General features: G+C 38.3%; 2 protein-coding genes across 5 annotated transcripts in view; one reads left to right on the forward strand and one right to left on the reverse strand.

Moving 5' to 3' along the window:
• Nucleotides 1-4,485, forward strand: part of MCC (MCC regulator of WNT signaling pathway) — a gene marked incomplete at its 5' end in the record, with an annotated part of 213,747 nt that extends 209,262 nt beyond the window's left edge. For both annotated transcript variants that reach the window (XM_080637635.1, XM_080637636.1), the window contains one exon: nt 805-4,485. In XM_080637635.1, the coding sequence (XP_080493761.1) occupies nt 805-985 (181 nt within the window). In that variant the 3' untranslated portion in view covers nt 986-4,485. The remainder of the gene's footprint in view (nt 1-804) is intronic.
• The window catches only part of DCP2 (decapping mRNA 2), a 28,376-nt gene continuing 15,151 nt past the window's right edge, over nt 4,486-17,710 (reverse strand). The window contains exons 6-11 of one of the 3 annotated variants that reach the window (XM_080637642.1): nt 16,479-16,591; nt 16,262-16,369; nt 13,686-13,809; nt 13,018-13,128; nt 11,230-11,281; nt 4,486-10,517 (exon numbers count right to left, since the gene is read on the reverse strand). In XM_080637642.1, coding sequence (XP_080493768.1) covers nt 10,354-10,517; nt 11,230-11,281; nt 13,018-13,128; nt 13,686-13,809; nt 16,262-16,369; nt 16,479-16,591 — 672 coding nt within the window. In that variant the 3' untranslated portion in view covers nt 4,486-10,353. Of the gene's footprint in view, nt 10,521-11,229; nt 11,282-13,017; nt 13,129-13,685; nt 13,810-16,261; nt 16,370-16,478; nt 16,592-17,710 lie in introns of all 3 variants that reach the window. The other 2 variants (XM_080637644.1, XM_080637643.1) reach the window with 2 other exon arrangements.

Consider the following 17,710-nt stretch of genomic DNA (forward strand, 5'->3'; position numbering starts at 1 on the left):
GGAGGTATAAGCCTCCCATATAAGATGCTGAAAAGTACATAGCTAAGAACAGAGGAACAGAAATAAATAGGTTAATCTTAACTGAGGTACCAGTAAATGTATTTATTAAAACAAACAAAAAACTCCATTTATTCAGATTATGAATCTGTTATTTTGTTTAAAATTGCTCCCTTTTCTTTGGCTCCAATCTCTTTATTAATAAGCTGGCTTTGATAATCACGCTTAAATTCTATTGCTCACTCAGTAGTTTTTACTGGCACTGTGTTTGAATATACTGAGAATGTGGTGAAGTGTAGCTGCCCTTCCTGCAAGAAACCTATTTGCTCGCAACACAGTTTTTGTTAATAAATCATACTTAAAGCCCATGGGGTGAGGAGCAGTACCCATCTCCAGCTTTCCTAATGAGTCAAGGTGGAGGCAGAGAAGATACTTAGCAGCTGACAGATTAGCACGAGATGCCATTCTTCTGTGTCCTGACGCACAGTACTCTGGGAGGTCATCACCAGCAACCTCTAGCTGGCTCTTTCTTTGACCCATGTTTAAAACTGTTTTCAGTAACCAGTTTATGTTCTGTGTATCTTTCTGAAGGCCAGTACACACCTTGTCAGTGATTAGCACTGATCGGGGTTTGGACCAATCGAAGTTTGGATCTCATGCATTTTAAAGCACTAGTAAATCTTAGGAAGCTGATCAGTATCCAAACTTTGGAATTCCCTGAAGGTGGCGTTTTGGGGTGGATTTTTGTAGCGCTTGCTATGAACAAGCATTTTTGAATGATCTTGTATTGCCTTGTATTTCTAACAGCAACTTGGTAGGAGCTTATGAAAAAGCAAAGAAAAAGCATCAGAATAAGCTGAAGAAATTGGAGTCGCAAATGATGGCCATGGTGGAGAGACATGAAACACAAGTAAGGATGCTCAAACAAAGAATAGCTTTACTAGAAGAAGAGAATTCTAGACCACACACCAATGAAACTTCACTTTAAATGCATCTCTTTCAAAGATGCTTAGTGCCATTACAAATTTATTTCTTTTGGAGGCTGACTTATGTAGCTTGAAAACGCTAAAAGCCCTGACTGTCAATGCTGACACAGTAAGAACCGTCTCTGGGATCCCAGAGAGGTGTTATGGGGATAATGTGTTAACCTTAAGGACTGTTTTGTAATGTAAAATGGCAGTGCCTGAATTATCATGCTATAATTATATATGTTGTCTGTGTCATTATGTCTGTATTCTTATCGCTTTTCTTCCATTTTAAGTATGTCCCATGGGTGACAGTGTCACACAGTAATTCTTAACAGAGTTTTCAATTTGGGCAGTTTGGAGGTAATTTGAGTTTTCACAATCCCTGTGCTCCTCTGCACACAACACAATAGTGTTGTGGACCCTCAAGACTTGCTGCTGTGGTTATATCAACTGAATAGGCAGCTTCAAAGCAGGAAGATGATCAGCTGGCTTATTTTTTTACATTGTAATTGCAGCACTGACGCTGACAGCACAGAAAAGATAGGAAAACTGTGGGTTTGGAAAAAAACAAGAAATCCTAGTTATAGCTCTGAAAACTGTGTGTTTCTTAACAGTTTGTAAAGACGACTAAAGGCTACACCATGCCAGATAGTCTGTGCCAAGGTTGGGTAAGAAATTATAGGGAATCTGGTATTTATATTGCATTATGTTTGCAATTACTCTGAGAAACAGTTGGGGTTTCTTGCTATTACATTATAGCCAAGGTTTTCCTTAAGAAGCTGTGCCATTTTTGTCACATGTATAGTGCCTATTACAGCTTTCTGTTATCGAGAGGTAGAATCTCTTCTTTTTATGCTAGTTTTGACCAAAAAAGGTACCTGTGAGTTATGTACCCATTTAATTTTGAATACATAGGCCCAAAACTATAAATGTGTAGGTGTATGGATATACAGACACAAATAGAATGTGAATGTTGAAGTCTTCATACAGCTTCTTAGGTTAGTTTTTGTTACTGCTGATTGTTTAAGTCATGTTACTGTATTATCAAACTGCTTGAACTGAAAATGTTGGCCTGTGATGGTAATGAACATCAAGCAAAGTAGATCAGATAGATTTCTCTACGGAGTAAAATACAGAGGCACCAGTTTCATTCGTAATTTGCTTCTTTTTGACCTGAGTACATAAAACAGTTTCCACATTCGTTTTAACATGCCAAACTAGAGTCCATTTAACAAAGCCTGCTACTTTGTTACACCTCTACTTCGTATTTTTCAGGCTCTGTTTTTAAGTGAATCTGATTTCAGGACCTGTTTATCCTTTTTGCTTTATATGTTGAGTTGCACATGAAGTTTTATTAGTGTATTTAGAGTTATGATAACTTCTTTCATTTATTCATCTAATTTCTAGTACTAAGGAAGTATTTTTAGAGGACTTGGTTTTGTGTACTCTTGGGTTAGGCCAGGTAGCCAAAACAATTGTGCAGATTTATGTTCAGAATACAGCATTATTGTTAAGTGTTGGTTGCCTCTGAAACTGTAGCTGTTGGTGTTTGTAACATCTCATTACTGTAGCTGCTGTTTTCTTCTTAGGGTAGCAGTTCCTGCTTCTCTAGAATCTTGATATATCTGCTACAAAGCCAGCATCATACATGATTGATTGCTACAGCAAGTTAAAACAATGCTGATTTGAAAATTACATTGTAGGTAGCAGTGCCCTGGGACTGGTTGTGATCAGTCTTCTTTCTTAATTTAAAATACGAATGGAAATTTTTGCACACCCAGCTGTTGAGGGAGCAAGCACAGTGATTTATTACTGTCTTTATGGTTTCCCTAAGCATCTCTCTATGGCATTTCCCTTTTTTGGCCAGCAAGTTTTTCACCAACAGGAATATAGGGTTTTGCCGAAAGCTTCAGTGGTAGCTGATCACACTTGTTTCTGAAGAAACAGAAAGACACTTACCCACTTTGTACAGCATCAAAAATGCAGTTGCAGTTTTGTATTCTTGCATCTGAAACATCCATGTAACTTGACGTCATCTCAGACTATCTGTGCGAAATACCTTTCACTTAAGGTGACTAGAAACCACTGTTGCACTGCATTTGCCCTTAGGTTCAATTTTTTCTATTTCTCCGTAGCTAGAGAAGCTATTAATAACATGAAGCTTAAAGCATTTGAATTGCACCCTGTCTTTAAAGGAAACATAAAAATTAAGAAAGTATAAAATTCATCTAGGCTTAAAGGCTTTAAAAGGCTGCAGTGTCCCTCCGTGCCTTTTTCAGGCCTAACAATTTGCTGATTTTCATCAACTGAACATTGTTTTACTACATTTACTGTGTGTCTTCCCTGCCAGCTATGCTCTGAAACTGTTTCAGAATAAATTATAAATCACCAGTAAATGTAAACCACTGCCTCTTCCTCCCATGAAAAAGTGAGGCTGATTGATAGTCTACAGCCTCAAGTAGTAGCTACAGTTTGCCAGACCAACCAGGTATTTTGCCTAAGCAAGCAGCTTCTGCTTCATTTGCTTGCATACTGGAAAAGGTCAATAGGGAAGTGGTAAAAGGTTTACTGTTTTTGTGAAAACTGTTGTTAACAATCAGCTGCAATTCCAGTGTACCTGTTACAATGGCACTAACACTGAGAATACATGACAAAAACCTAACTCCTTTTATGCAGCTGCTAGAAACACCAGCCTATCTATACACAAGAGCGCAAATCGCCTTGAGTTGGAGCAACCCACTTAACACTTGTTGCAGAAGTAATATATTTGCAAAGCAAGAAAAATAGATGCTTCTTGCCAACAGAACCTGTTGTTCACTCATTAAGTATCTTAGGGTGTATTATTTAATTTTCTAAGTCACCAAGGTGCATGAGATTTTGTATTTCACAGTGTGTTCACAAAAAAAGTACTTTTTTTTCTAATTAAATGTGTAAGCCTTCACCAGCTTGAATGTACTGTTAGATATTGCAAAGCACATGTTACTAAGTTTGTATTAATGTCAGTATTGTTCTACTGGTTTTATTTGTATTTTCTCCTTTTTTAATACTGTACCATAACATGGTAATTCTACAACATTTCACCTTACTGAATTAGCTTTAAATGTGTTCCTGCTTTTTAGTTTCCTAGCAGCTGTAAAATAACTATTTTATGTCTATTTGATGTAGAATTGTAAAAACTGCATTTATTTATACAGAGCCATTTATAATACTTATTTTACAAATGTTCTTATATTCTAAATAAATTTCTAATGCTGTTTCTTTGCCTTGGGGGTTGCTTTACCATACCTTGTCATCTTACTGTTGAATGGGTTTGCCTAAAGGTACTATAGTGACTTTCTCCACAATATGTTGTTGAGGTAAATGGTATGACACAATCAGGAAAGTTCCCATACTAGGGACATGAAAAGTTGTTAAGAACTCACCATAGATTTGATCATAGGTTTTAGCTGAGCTCAAGGACATTAGTACTTGCTACAAACCCACTACAGCTTCAATGAACACTTTATGAAAATGGAAAGGCACCTATGAAACCATTTCCATGCATCCAGTTCATTTAATAACAGGTTATATCGACAAAAAAAAAAATTGCTGTTTCATAAATACTTTAAAAGCACTGAATGAAGTTCACATGCTTCCTTTCTCCAGTACATCTAAAACATTTTTTTTTCTTTCCTTCGTGTTTGGTGGGCCCCTTGTGCACCTTTAAAATTGACTTTAAAAAACACTTCTTTTCCTGGCATTACGTGTAATCAGTGCTGCTGACTGGCTTAAGGCAACATTTAAACACTCTGCAGTGAAAGAATAACCTGCACCACCAGCACAGGCTTTGTATTTCACACTGATCAATGTTTATATTCATACTTCAGCACTCAGTAAGTTTATACATAAAGTAATTTAATTTTACTGAGAAAAATTACAGTATAGAAGAAAATGTCAATTTAGTCATAGTCTCTTAAATAGTATGCTTCAGTTTCTGAATCAGTGAATAACAATCACAATCTTTAGTACAGCACTTAATACAGATATTATGTAGTTACAGATTTTGTTTACTAAAATTGAAGAGTTGAGTTACCCAAACTTTCTTCAAGATAACATAATGGAAATTGAGTAAAATCTGTAACTTTACATGGTTTTAACCCTATTAGCTGTACATACTTTCTACTTAATTAGCAGTGATATGCCACCTACATACCAGTGAGGAAAATAGATCAAGTTCTTGAACTTTAAACAAATAAGAGGAAGACATAAACCTTCATACATGAGCCATGTAATGTAACACTGGCTCCCTGTTTTCCATGAGGCATGCAGTGCTGCACAGAAAAGTGGTATCTTTGGGCAGCAATACCTGAGCCAGCCTAGGTCCTGGAATGCATACAGCAGTCTAGCATGCCAAAATTCATGAACAAAAGCCCACCTTCTGTGGAGTCTCTTTTGCGTTTAAATGTTAAAGTGTCTTGCAAACCCAGCTAAACCACTCCTCAGGACTGGAGTACAGCTTCCACATACTCCAGTGCCATGCAGACGTAGTATAGTTACTTAAGGATTCTGTTTTAGGTATAGACAAGAAGTTATTTGCTGAAAGCTCTTAACACTGCAGTTTTGTATACTTTTCCTGCATAACAAGAGTTATGTAGCCAACCAGTAAGATACAAATGGTTTATATAGCTAATTTAGTAATTTTGCTCAAGCATGCTGAAAAAAATTTGCAAAGTAAGTTTTTCTCACTGGGAGAAGTGAGTCAGAGAACTGGGTTTGCAGGATCTATCTTCTTAAAAAACTATAGATGCCTTGTTTTAAAATTATTCATGCTTGCTGTAATCATTTTCTTAAAGGCACAGAACTGTAATGGAAATGAGAAGCTGGTTGTTCTGAGAACAACATAAAGGCTTAACAGTGACAAAATACTCAGTGGTGTTGTCAGTAAATTTTATAGTGGACCTATTCAAATTCAAACATTCTGTACCCTGTGAAATTTTGATAATTACTTAAAACAAGCCTTTTTTTTCCTGCAAGTACTGAAGGAGGAACTGAAAACTTTTACTTCTTTCCCAGAAGTATTCCAGCACTGAGAACAATCTAAAAATAAGGGTTTCTGTAAAGCTGAATCTATACAAAAATTTAAGTCTAGCTTAACCTAAAATTTTCCACAAAAAACCAAGTTAAAACCCAAGTATTTAATTTTAATGTAGTACTACTAATCCAGAATACTTCCTGTTGTACAATCTTGAATACAGGCAGTGAAATTGCTACATATGATATCTTCCTTGTACAATTTAGTCAAAACAGTGAAATTCACACACAGCACAAATCCTACTGCATCTATCAGTGCTTATGTACAGGATTAAAAACAGTGCAAACACTAGCATTTAGCCTACTTTCATTCTCAAAACTACACTATTGCTGTAAATGCATAAGAACAAAAACCTATTATGCAAGAGTAGTGATATTTCCAAGCCAAATCTACTGTAAAAGCACCTTCAGTTAGTTTGTAGAAATGTACCATATCTTAAATAATTTTGGTTGCTTCAAAAGCCAAAATACAGTATTAACAAAAACAATCTGAAATTATGAAGTCATGTATAAGCACCAGATGATTTAATGTTTACAGTGCAAGACTCAATTTCTGTAAATAAATTGATTTCAAAATCCACAGGAGAAAGCTATTCTATCAGTTCTCAATAATTTTGAGCTTTCTAACACATTTAGAGTATAACCTCCTGGTTTAAAAGATTAAAGCACCTGACTTCACCTCTGAAAAAAATTCTGTTGCTCAGAATTTATAAAAAAATCCAGGTAAGTGAGGATTAAACAGCCCAAACAACTAGAAAGCCAGTCACCCATGGAGCAGCAGTGCTGTCTGGTATCACAGGACATTACGGCTTGGATTCTTAGTGTAGATTCTTACTCTTCACACCAAATGACAGGAGTGCTGCTATGAACTGCAAATCCAAAATAGCAACTCTACTACAGTAAGTAAAAGTTGAAAAAAATAATTTCTTACTCTAAAATGACAATGCAAGAACAAGTCTATTAAGAATATCCAGACCTGAAGCCTGCTTTGTTTTTAAAAGGAATTGTTAGTAACAGCCACAGGTAGGTGAAGGAAAAACACAGGAAGTAGTGTTCTCAAAACACCAAATTAGGAACGTTGGAGCGCAGCAGAGAAGTCTGGAACTGTGACTAGACCCAAAATCTTACTTGAACCTATTTATGCAAGTTTGGCCTAAAGAATTTACATTTGTGTTAAAAAAATGTTTTAATTGTGTGATAAATAAAGCTACTGCCCTTTTTCTTTCCAGTACCACTGTTTCCAGACTTCAAACTGTGTAAGACACAGCTACTTTCAAAAGCATGCATGTCAGCTGGTCAAAGAGTGGAAGTTAACAGCACCTCAGCACAGAACGTACATCATTCCATCAGGCAGATGACTGGTCAGTCTGAGTTCAAAGTTCAGATCGTTCTGTGAAGGACAGTGCTAAAAATCTCACACTAAACCAGCTAGTTTATGTAGTACTAGAAACCACAAACTAGTACTAGATTCCCAGCACCCACACATTTGTAGTTTTTTTGTTACATGTTTGTTTATTCCACAAGTTCTTTAATTTCAAGAATATTGCATGACCATTTATAATCTGAATAATCCCATACAGGCAAGCATTTCTAAATTGAGCAATATTTGTTTTTCAAGTATCTTGATATCAGCTCTCCAGTTTGACATGCACACAGTTACTTGTTTCTCTGTGTCTAGCTCCCATAAAATAAAACCTCAAGGAACTAAATTCTGTGTTGTTATTTCTTCACTGTTTTACAGAGGATAATGTAAACTGTACTCCTGAACTCAGAAGTAATTATAAAAGGATGGCGAAATAAAAACAACATGAACAACAGTAAACAATTTAAAAAGTTCACAGTGCAGGGCATAATGGAACCTATAAGTTAGATCACATGCCACCACACTTACATTGTTTTTAAAATCTGAGAAAGCAGAAAGCAATGCTACAACAAGAAACAGTACCCTTATACAAAAAAAGTAAAATTTATTGCATATTTATCACATTTATTTGCAACTCACATTAAGGCTAGATTTACTAAAATCATGACGTGTATAAACCCCACTTTGGGTTGCTTAATGAAGCAACCAATTTCTCTTACACTGAACCAATCTTTCACTAAGAAGAAAAAAATATGACCCAGTGAATATAGAGGGCAGGCAGCATCTCCTATTTATAGGACACACTTGCTTCATTCAACAGATTTTCTCTGTCTGGGACCTGATTTCCCAAACAGTTGACAGAAACTCCAAATTCACTGTTTCATTAGCATCCCCTTTATTTACAGAACACTAGATGAAAAATAACTAATTTATCTGAAAAGATTTCCACAGCCTGATATTTAATCATGCCTTAGGAGAGTCTTATTAACTCCACAGGCAGTAGCAGCCTAAGGATATGAATACAGACTTCTGCCTCACCATGAGTAAAGGCACTTTTGCTGGGAAATCAACTACTTACACTAAAGAAGTAACTAAAGATTAGTTTTCACCTGAAGCTGAAACCTCTTCCAGCATTATCTCACCTTCTCAATTACTGCTTTATGCCATTTACTGTTTTGAACAGCCTTTGGATTTTTTTTTTTTTTTTTTTTTTTTACAAAGTGAGACAAAGCTAGATTGAACTATTTCACCATTTGGTCTTGAAAGACAAGGCCCTCAGGACTCTTGTCTTCCAGAAGGAGGAAATGCTGCAGTCTGTTTCTCCTGTTGTCTGATACAGAAGTCCAGCATTCCTACCACCAAGATTATTACAGCATTTAAGAGTTCCAAACCACCTGGTGCCAGGCAAGTAAATAAACCAGGAGACAGTTCTAAAGCTATTTCTGAGGAAAAGCACTAGTTAACAGATTAGGTAGGGTAGATGAAGTAGGGTGGTTCAAGGAAGACCAGGATTTTTTTTTTTTGGATGACACAAATTGCATAAAGACACAGTGCATGAGCAATACACTGTGATGAGACAAGGGTGTAGTTCATTCAACTTATGAAGTTACTAATTACTCATGGTTATTTTAGAGAAAAGTCCATTTTTAAATCCGGGACAACATGCTTGCTGCCACAAGCTGCAGTGACAGATTATTTCAGTGCATTTCTCTCAACTGCAAAGCACGTGTTCAGAACCCCTTAACTTGGATCGCGAAGGCGATTTAACCATTTGTCACAATTCTGGGGTGTCATTCTCCTCCCCCCAGTCTTTAATACTTTTAACTAAGAGAGCTTTGTAGCTGAAAATAACTGAGGCTACATCATTCAAATGTTAACTGCCAGTGCAATTCAATACTACTGGATATATACAGAGCATACACTACACAGGAGAACTGAAGACAACAGCACAGAATACAATATTGGACACCCTTAGAATAGTTACTGCAAGCCTGATTAAGCCATTTAGTGTCACACAATGACTCTATTATCCATGCACCTGCCTTCCTCCTCAGCAAGATCTCCAGAGGCTTATTTACATTCCGTATAAATTCTACACAAGTAACCTGTCACAGGCAAAGCTTAAGCTTTGTTTTCTTGAAAGCGGCTGCAACTGGGATAACACAACATTTCACGACTTCTTACTCAGCTGGGAACAGTGCGTAAGAGTTGAAGCTAGACACTTTGAACAGCTAAGTTCCGCCATTCATTACTTACGTAAAGAATATATCTTTACTTAAGACAGAGGCAGAGTAGGTAAAAGAAGTCAACATGCTATACATTTGGCTCCAAATACTACTGATTGCCAGCCATCAGAAGCTATCCATGTGAAGGAAAGAAGTTACTTTGGGCAAGCTACCGGGACAGAGAAAGGATCACAGGCTGAGGCTAGGTTTGAAATGTGCAACTTGGTTTCAAAATCACTAGGACGAAGGAGTCCTCTGAGTATCAGTTAGTTTCATTGCCACTGCCATAATATTGCAATGTACTACACAAAATGACTTAATGGGTCCAATAATTTACATCAGAGCAGTTGAAGTTTAGCAAGCTGGTATACTCTTAACAGGTAAAAAAAAAATCAGTGACATTCTACAAAAGACTTGGCAAGTTTAATAACAAAAAAAAAAAAAAAAAAAAAAAGAATGCCCTTTAATGCACAGCTAGGAACAAGTGAACTGAACACTGGAAAGGTACTTCCGTGGACAAAGGCTATACTGCATTTAAAGTGCAACAGTTGACTATGCCACTCCTATACTACAAAGAGAACAAACCCTTCCAAACCACTAGTCAGTCCCTGCATTGCATTTAAAACCAAACAAAATAAAACAAAATCCTCCTGAGAAAGAGTAAGGCTGGATAAAAAACCCCCTCAGTTGCAACAGGCAAGTCTAATTTTTGTTCTTAGTAAGTGTGCTGTCAGAGGTCAAAACTTTTCATTATGGCATCATGGTCAAACTTGAAACTCAAGAAAGCTCTTGATGAGAAAGCAAATTTGTAATGGCCATTGCATGCCACAGATTGTCTGTCCACTTGTTCTGTCAGTGGGTCTTCACTGGAGCAACACATCTCATATGCTGCATCTGCTTAAAGGGAAGATAGCATGAAATGCAAATTAAACACATAGTTATCAGTAAAACTATCAGTAACAATACAAAGCCATACCTCAAATGTATACTCAGTTAATACTTATGACAAAAATCTATATATCTGTTCCTAAACAGGAGAAGGTATCTCAACCATATTTACAAGTCATCTAGTGGTTAAAACAAATCTTCCAAGTCACAGCCATTTGGGGACACTTTCAATAGTCAGCTTTGCCCATAGGCGCTTATTTTGCCAAGTTATTCCTTAATAAGGACAGAAACATGGCCCTATTTTCTGAGCACTCTCCAGAGTAGTCCAGTGTCAACTGTAGCTAATTACTAGCGGGCCAGAAAGCCATGAATCAACACTCAATTACCAGCATTATGTTGAATCAGATGCTATTTTCCTAAACCAGCTTTGAGTTACTTTTCACTCAGCCACCAGATTTAATCTGAGTCTTCATAATTTAGGAGAAGACTTGCAAAACCAACATAAAACAGTATACAAAGTTAACTAAACTTGAAACAAACAACAACAAAAAAAAACTAAACCAGACCACAACAACTCACACTGCCTTAAAAATAATACAGCTTTATAACATTTGGCATTTGGTAGGGTAGCATACAAGGAAAAACCCACAGCCATCATTATTCAGGTGCCTTCAGCCTGTAATACATGACAACAGATGAAAATTCAGACTGCACTTGCCTGTTTCAAAATTATCTTGAAGTCTTCTCGGATTAAGCCTTTTTTCACATTTCTGGTTAAAAGAATGACCGTACATTACACACTTCATAAAGAAATGGCATTCTATTTCTTGGGGTATAGCTTAAACATCACCTAAAAGGCATGCTGGTTACCTTTACGTTCATATATCTCCTGGTGTGTGAATTATGTTACTTATAACTCAGCATGAATTCTGTCATGTCACTTTATCTAGTAAGCATGCTTGAAGCCTACAAGTCTTTCAGAAGCATGCAACCTTTTAATAGTCAACAAATAATTTTTAAAATGCAGACTTTCAGGGAAAATCCTGGGTGCTTTCTAAATGTTTTTAAGCTCGAAAGGACTTGCATATGAGGGTGCAGAATAAAAGTTGCATATGCACAAGACCTTTCTTCAATCAGCTTGTCCCAGAAAGCAACTGGAATACATGTGCAAACACACTACTACTGCCAATTAAATTAGCATGCATTACAGACACAAAGTTGGAATTCTCCAGGGAAGAGTTCAGTTTTAGTCCCAGGTATGCTGCTGTAAGTATACAGAGAAAAGTATGGCACTTTGCACTCTGTGTGAATTAAGAGTCCCCTGGCCTCCAAATTGTTTTAGAAAATTATTACAGGGATATGAAATACTTAAAACTTCAAAAGACTGACAATCATGAAAATGCAAATGAAACACCACAGAAGTATTTAGAAAAGTCTGTAAAGATCCTACAATGTGACTGTGGAGTATTAACAGTTCCACTTGTTTCCCTCAAGAACCTACAGATTCCCCTACCATTTTTTTCCTATACAGCCAGATTTCTGGGCAGTCAATTCTTTCACATTTTATTCTCAAACCCAAATAGAACTAAGCATTTCTTGCTACACTGAGGGTTTTACAGGACAAGGATTTATGGTTTCTGCACTTTTACATGAAAAACAGAGAGAAAAGGTAATAACCACAAGCCCTAATGGGACGAATCTAGTTTACAGCCTGTAAACAAGCAAAAATAAAGCCTGGACGAGCCAGCCGAGATGTATGGAGAACTGAGGCTCACTGCTGCACAAGAGTCAACAAAGTAGAATTGGAGAGCCATAAAGAAGGGTAAGAGAGGGTAGGTATCAGTGTCTGTGTGAAACAGACATTGTATTTTAAAAAAGAGAGATATCTCAGCAAGTCTTCTCCCAGCCAGCAGAACTGCGGGGACAGAGACAATTAGTTACTGCAGGGAAAAAGTAACAAAACAAGAATGTCATACTGGAATATACAAACTGCTGTAGTTCTACTGTATGATTAAAAAATTCTATGAGATTCTGCAGCTCAAGTCAAGTCTGTTTCATAACATTTTCGCTAGAAAAGGGAAACAATAAGCATGCATTACCACTTTGTATCTAAATGTTGCATAACAAAACTCCATGCTTACAATAATGTATCCCACATGAATAAAAAAAGACACACACTGCACTGACTTCTTATGACACACCACAGCAAACTATTACCTGACAAGAATCTCGAAAGCTTATGGTCTACCAAAACAGCTGGCAAATTTTCAACTGCTATAAAAAGTCTTTACTTCCAAAATGTGAACTCTGAAGTTTATAGTATGCTTGTCTTGAGATGTATATGCATACAATGTAAGAAATATCATATTTCTACAAACACATACCAAATATTCTGATCAAATATACTTGTGGTAGATACATGCTCTTTTTCAGCAGGATGCTGGCCTAAACATTTGTTAAGCATTACTGGAACCTGTTAATGAGACACCCACCACATGTTTCTTACCAAGGTATGATTTGGCTTAACTGGTTGGCTATGGACTCCATTTGTTCGCTTCTTTTGGGTGGGAATGTCTTGATACTGCTTTCTGCCATTGCTCCTGAAGCTCTGACTCTGCTATTAAGTCCAAAATGCAAGAAAGAGTTGAGTTTAAATGGCAGCATTGAACATCACTGCACTAACACATACCAGTAAAATCCGTCCTCCAAATAACCTCAAACCATGTAAATAGCATCTTTGCTAGACAAGCTGGAGCACACTGAAATTAACTAAACATGCACTCAAGTTACTATGTGTCACCAGCTGCTACTCAGTCTCTCTTACACTATTACAGATACTGCATTACACAACAAACTCAGCTCAGTGAGTTCCCATACACTGATACATATACAGTAGAGGTGCCCAAAATATTTCAAAATGGTACATGGAGGACACCAAATGGTGAGTAGTAATTACTATCTATACCTGAAACACCACAACAACCACCTGATACCCACCACCTCTAACGTCAGACAAATCTCAGAATCCCTAAAATTTTTCTCCATCCCCCTCTTTTTTTTTTGCATGCTATGGTGACAAGATTTAGCATTTTCAAGCCGGAGAGGAATACTTACGAACAAAGATATCTGTTTTAAATTGTCCAGATATATATGTTTGCCAATGAGACAGCCTACCTTTATTTTCAAAACTTCAGCCATCTCAGTATGATTATATGGCTTCTGTGGCTGTTTCGGCTTCACACACTGCTCTCCGGAAAAGCCATCTGTAAACACCTGCTGACTGCAGCGAAGTTTGGATCTGGTATAGGAAAAGAGAGTGTTGTGGTTTAAGCCCAGTCAGTAACTCAACACCAGGCAGTCGCTTGCTCACCCCCCTTTACTCCCAGCTCTGGGCAGGATGGGGAGGAGAACTGGAAGAACGTAAACCCCACAGGTTGAGATCAGAACAGTCCAGTAACTAAAGTACAATATAAACCAACTACTACTACCACTAATAATAACAATGGTAAGGGAAATAACAAGGGGAGGGAATATAAAACTAAAAAGGGAAGGGAAGAAAAATAACAATAAACACTAGCAATGCACAGTACAATTGCTCACCATCCACCAACTGATACCCAGCCCAACTTGAGCAGCAAGCAGTCCCTTACAGGCAGCTTCCCCCAGTTTATATACTGGGCATGACATCCTGTGGTATGGAATACCCCTTTGAACAGTTTGTGTCAGGGGTTTTGTCTCTGCTCCCTCCCAGGTTCTTGTGCCCCCCCCCCTCACTGGCAGAGCATGAGAGACTGAAAAGCCCTTGACCAGGATAGGTGCAACTAAATTCAGCAGCAACTAAACCATTGGTGTGGTATTAGCATTGTTCTCAGACTAAAGCCATAACACAGCACTGCACCAGCTACTAAGAAGGAGGAAAATAACTGTTAACAGCTGAAACTAGGACAGAGTTTATAACACAACTTCAAACCTATTGGCAGCAGACAAAATAATATGAAAGAATTTTCTGCTTTTTGAGAACAAACTGGAAGACAAGCTTAAGTAACCTAGAAGTGGAGACTGTAACAATGCTCACTGCTTGCATGCAAATTTGGTTTGCCTGCTGGGAGGAAACCTATGTTATGCACTAACAGCAGATTAGGTTCATGTTAGCATTTGTCCTGTTGTTGTCAGTGTTTGTCTAATTACTGCAGCATAGCCTTTTCTTTGGTCCTACAGGTTTTAAAGTTTGCTCTACCACTTTTCACTCAGCTGAATCAAAAGCCAGCATCATCTGCTCCCCTACCAACTCCCACAGGATTTTAGCTGGCTAGGTACCTTTGATGGTACTTGACAGACCTACTTTTAAATATCCTATTTTTGCTCAGTGGAAGTGCAAAAAATCACTGAACTTGACACACTGAAAGTTATCTATGTGTTCTAGCTTCTGGTTTTTGAATTCCCATAGATGTGACTCTAGACGAAAAAGGTGGTATCATGACATTAATTAGCTCATCATCCTATTTACAGTCCTATGAGATATGCCTGTAATTTTACTCTTTTTTACTAACCCATTCAATTACTCTATATATGGTTTGCATGGCAAGGTTTTGGTAGTGGGAGGGCTGCAGGGGTGGCTTCTGTGAGAGCATGCCCTAAGCTTCCCGCCATGTCCAACAGAGCCAGTGCCAGCCAGCAGTAAGATGGATCTGCCACTGGTCAAGGATGAGCCCATCAGTGATAGCTGTGGCACCTCTGAGATAATTCATCTGAGAAGGAAAAAAAGATATCGTGCAAGAGCAACTACAGCTGGAAAGAGGATTGGTAACATGAGAGAGAAGCAGCCCGGCGGACACCAAGGTCAGTGAAGAAGCTGGGAGAGGAGGCTCCAGGCACCAGAGCAGAGATTCTCCTGTAGCCTGTGCTACAGACCATGGTAAGGCAGATTGTGCCCCTGCAGCCCATGGAGGACTCCATGCTGGAGCAGGCGGATGACCAAAGGAGGCTGTGACCCCATGGGAAGCCGGCGGTGGAGCAGGGTCTTGGTAGGAACCGTGGTCCCATGAAGAATGGAGCCCGCACTGGAGCAGGTTTGCTGATGGACTTGTGACCCCACAGGGACCCACACTGGACCGACTCAGTTCCTGAAGAGCTGCACCCCATGGAAAGGACCCACGCTGGAGCAGTTTGTGGAGAGCTACAGCCTGTGGGAAGGACTCTGGAAAAGTTTGTGGAGGACTGCCTCCTCTGGGAGGGACTCCACACTGAAGCAGGAGAAGTGTGAGGAATCCTCCCACTGAGGAGGAAGGAACAGCAGAGACAATGTGATGACTGACTGCAAGCCCCATTCCCTGTCCCTCTGCACCACTGGGTGAGAAGGAGTTAGAGAAATAGGGAGTAAAGTCAAGCATGGGAAGAAGGGAAGGGTGGGGGGAAGGTGTTCTTAAGATTTGGTTTGAGTTCTCATATGATTTGATTGGTAATAAATTAAACTAATTTCCCCAAGATGCGTCTTCTTTTGCCCATGACAGCAACTGGTGAGTGATCTCTCCCTGTCCTTATCTCGACCCACAAGCCTTCTGTGATATTTGCTCTCTCCTGTCCAGCTGAGGAGGGGAATGATAGAACAGCTTTGGCAGGCACCTGGTGTACGGCCAGCGTCAACCCGTGACATATTGAAACATAAATACTCCGAGAAAAAGGACAAGCAACTTGTATGAACAATGTTTTACAGAAAGTATATAGAGGTGTTAAACTGACCTGGTTCTTACCTAGCTTTTTCCAAGTTGGGCCTGGAGAGTGTGCTCCCTGTAGATGAAAATCCATTGTCACTATCTGAGGAATCTCCATTCCTTCGGGAAATCCATTCCCTCAGTGGTCTGTGAGCAAGGAGAAGTGCAACAAGACCTACTTACTACAAAACAAATCTAAAGAAATTAAAGTTGTCTGAAAGGCACTGGCCCAGCCTTTGCCTCATCTCAAACATACCTGATGAAGGGAATTGCCATAAAAAATTTGTTAGGTGCTAAACCCAGCTTGGACTTTGGGGTCATGTCATTTCTGTGGCATGGTAATTTGTCAATGGAAAACCACTCAATATTCTAGAAAAACAAGAAGTAACATGAAAATACCCACTACTGTAGTCTTACAGAATGTTACAAGTATGTATCAACCAATTATTTCTATTAATAAAAAACTGCAGTGGAAGACTTTAATAAAGGGACCACATCACAGTTTTTCACAAAAGGTTAATTAACAATGGAATCATTCTCCTGACCTCAAATACAGAGTAACAGATGGTACAGCATATACATTGCAAGATACAGCACCTAAAATATTAAAGGTATTATCCAGCCACTAAATTTAGAATGAGGGTTTCAAACACCAACCAAATCACTGTACACTTAATGCCATAAATAAAGGTAGAGGCTTTCAATAACTTCTAAAGCCATTACAATTTTTGCTGATCTTATATAAAATGCCACCAAAGCCAGACCACCTACACCAGTTCAAAAATTATGAGAAAGAAGGCGAGTCAGTTTGCAGAGTAAGTTTCAGGTTCTGTTTTAAAAGAGAAAAACATGGGTAAAAGACAGGATTTGCATTACAATTTCTACATTATTTTAACTATAAAAGCTATATACTTTGCAGAATGGGGAACAAAATCAGGAATTTTGAATATACAGTATAAAAGAACCTACATGAGCTTTTCTGTTGCAGAACCTAGCCCCAAAACCCCACGTCCAGATAAAATGTGTAATACGTAAGGAAGTTACAAGCTGAACTGCTTTTCAATATAGTTCTATAGGGGAACACAAAAATGGCATGCCTATTTGTATTAGATCAGGTGAAGACAGCGCTTCAGCAGGGACACAAAAATCTGTCACTGTAAGAACTCTTCCTCACCCCACAGAGACGGTCACTGTTACACAAATGGGGGTACTTTAAAAAAAAAACAACTTTTTAAAAAACCACAAAGTTCATCATCTTTTAATTTGCATCTTGGAAACAGGTCTCTAATGCAAGAAATTAAGACAATCCTGTCTAGTCAACTACAAGTACCTTTTCCTATTTAGAAAGGTAGGTGCCCTAGAAAGGCAGATGCCCAGTTCAGTAGCACCATCTGCATGAAGATATGGGGATGTTTTAAACTGAATTGCAACACAAGAAAGATACTCAAAATTCAAAATTATGGACATCACAAACAATGATTCCACCAG

This window comes from Psittacula echo (genome assembly GCF_963264785.1).
Source record: "Psittacula echo genome assembly, chromosome: Z".
NCBI classification, from domain to species: Eukaryota; Metazoa; Chordata; class Aves; order Psittaciformes; family Psittacidae; genus Psittacula; species Psittacula echo.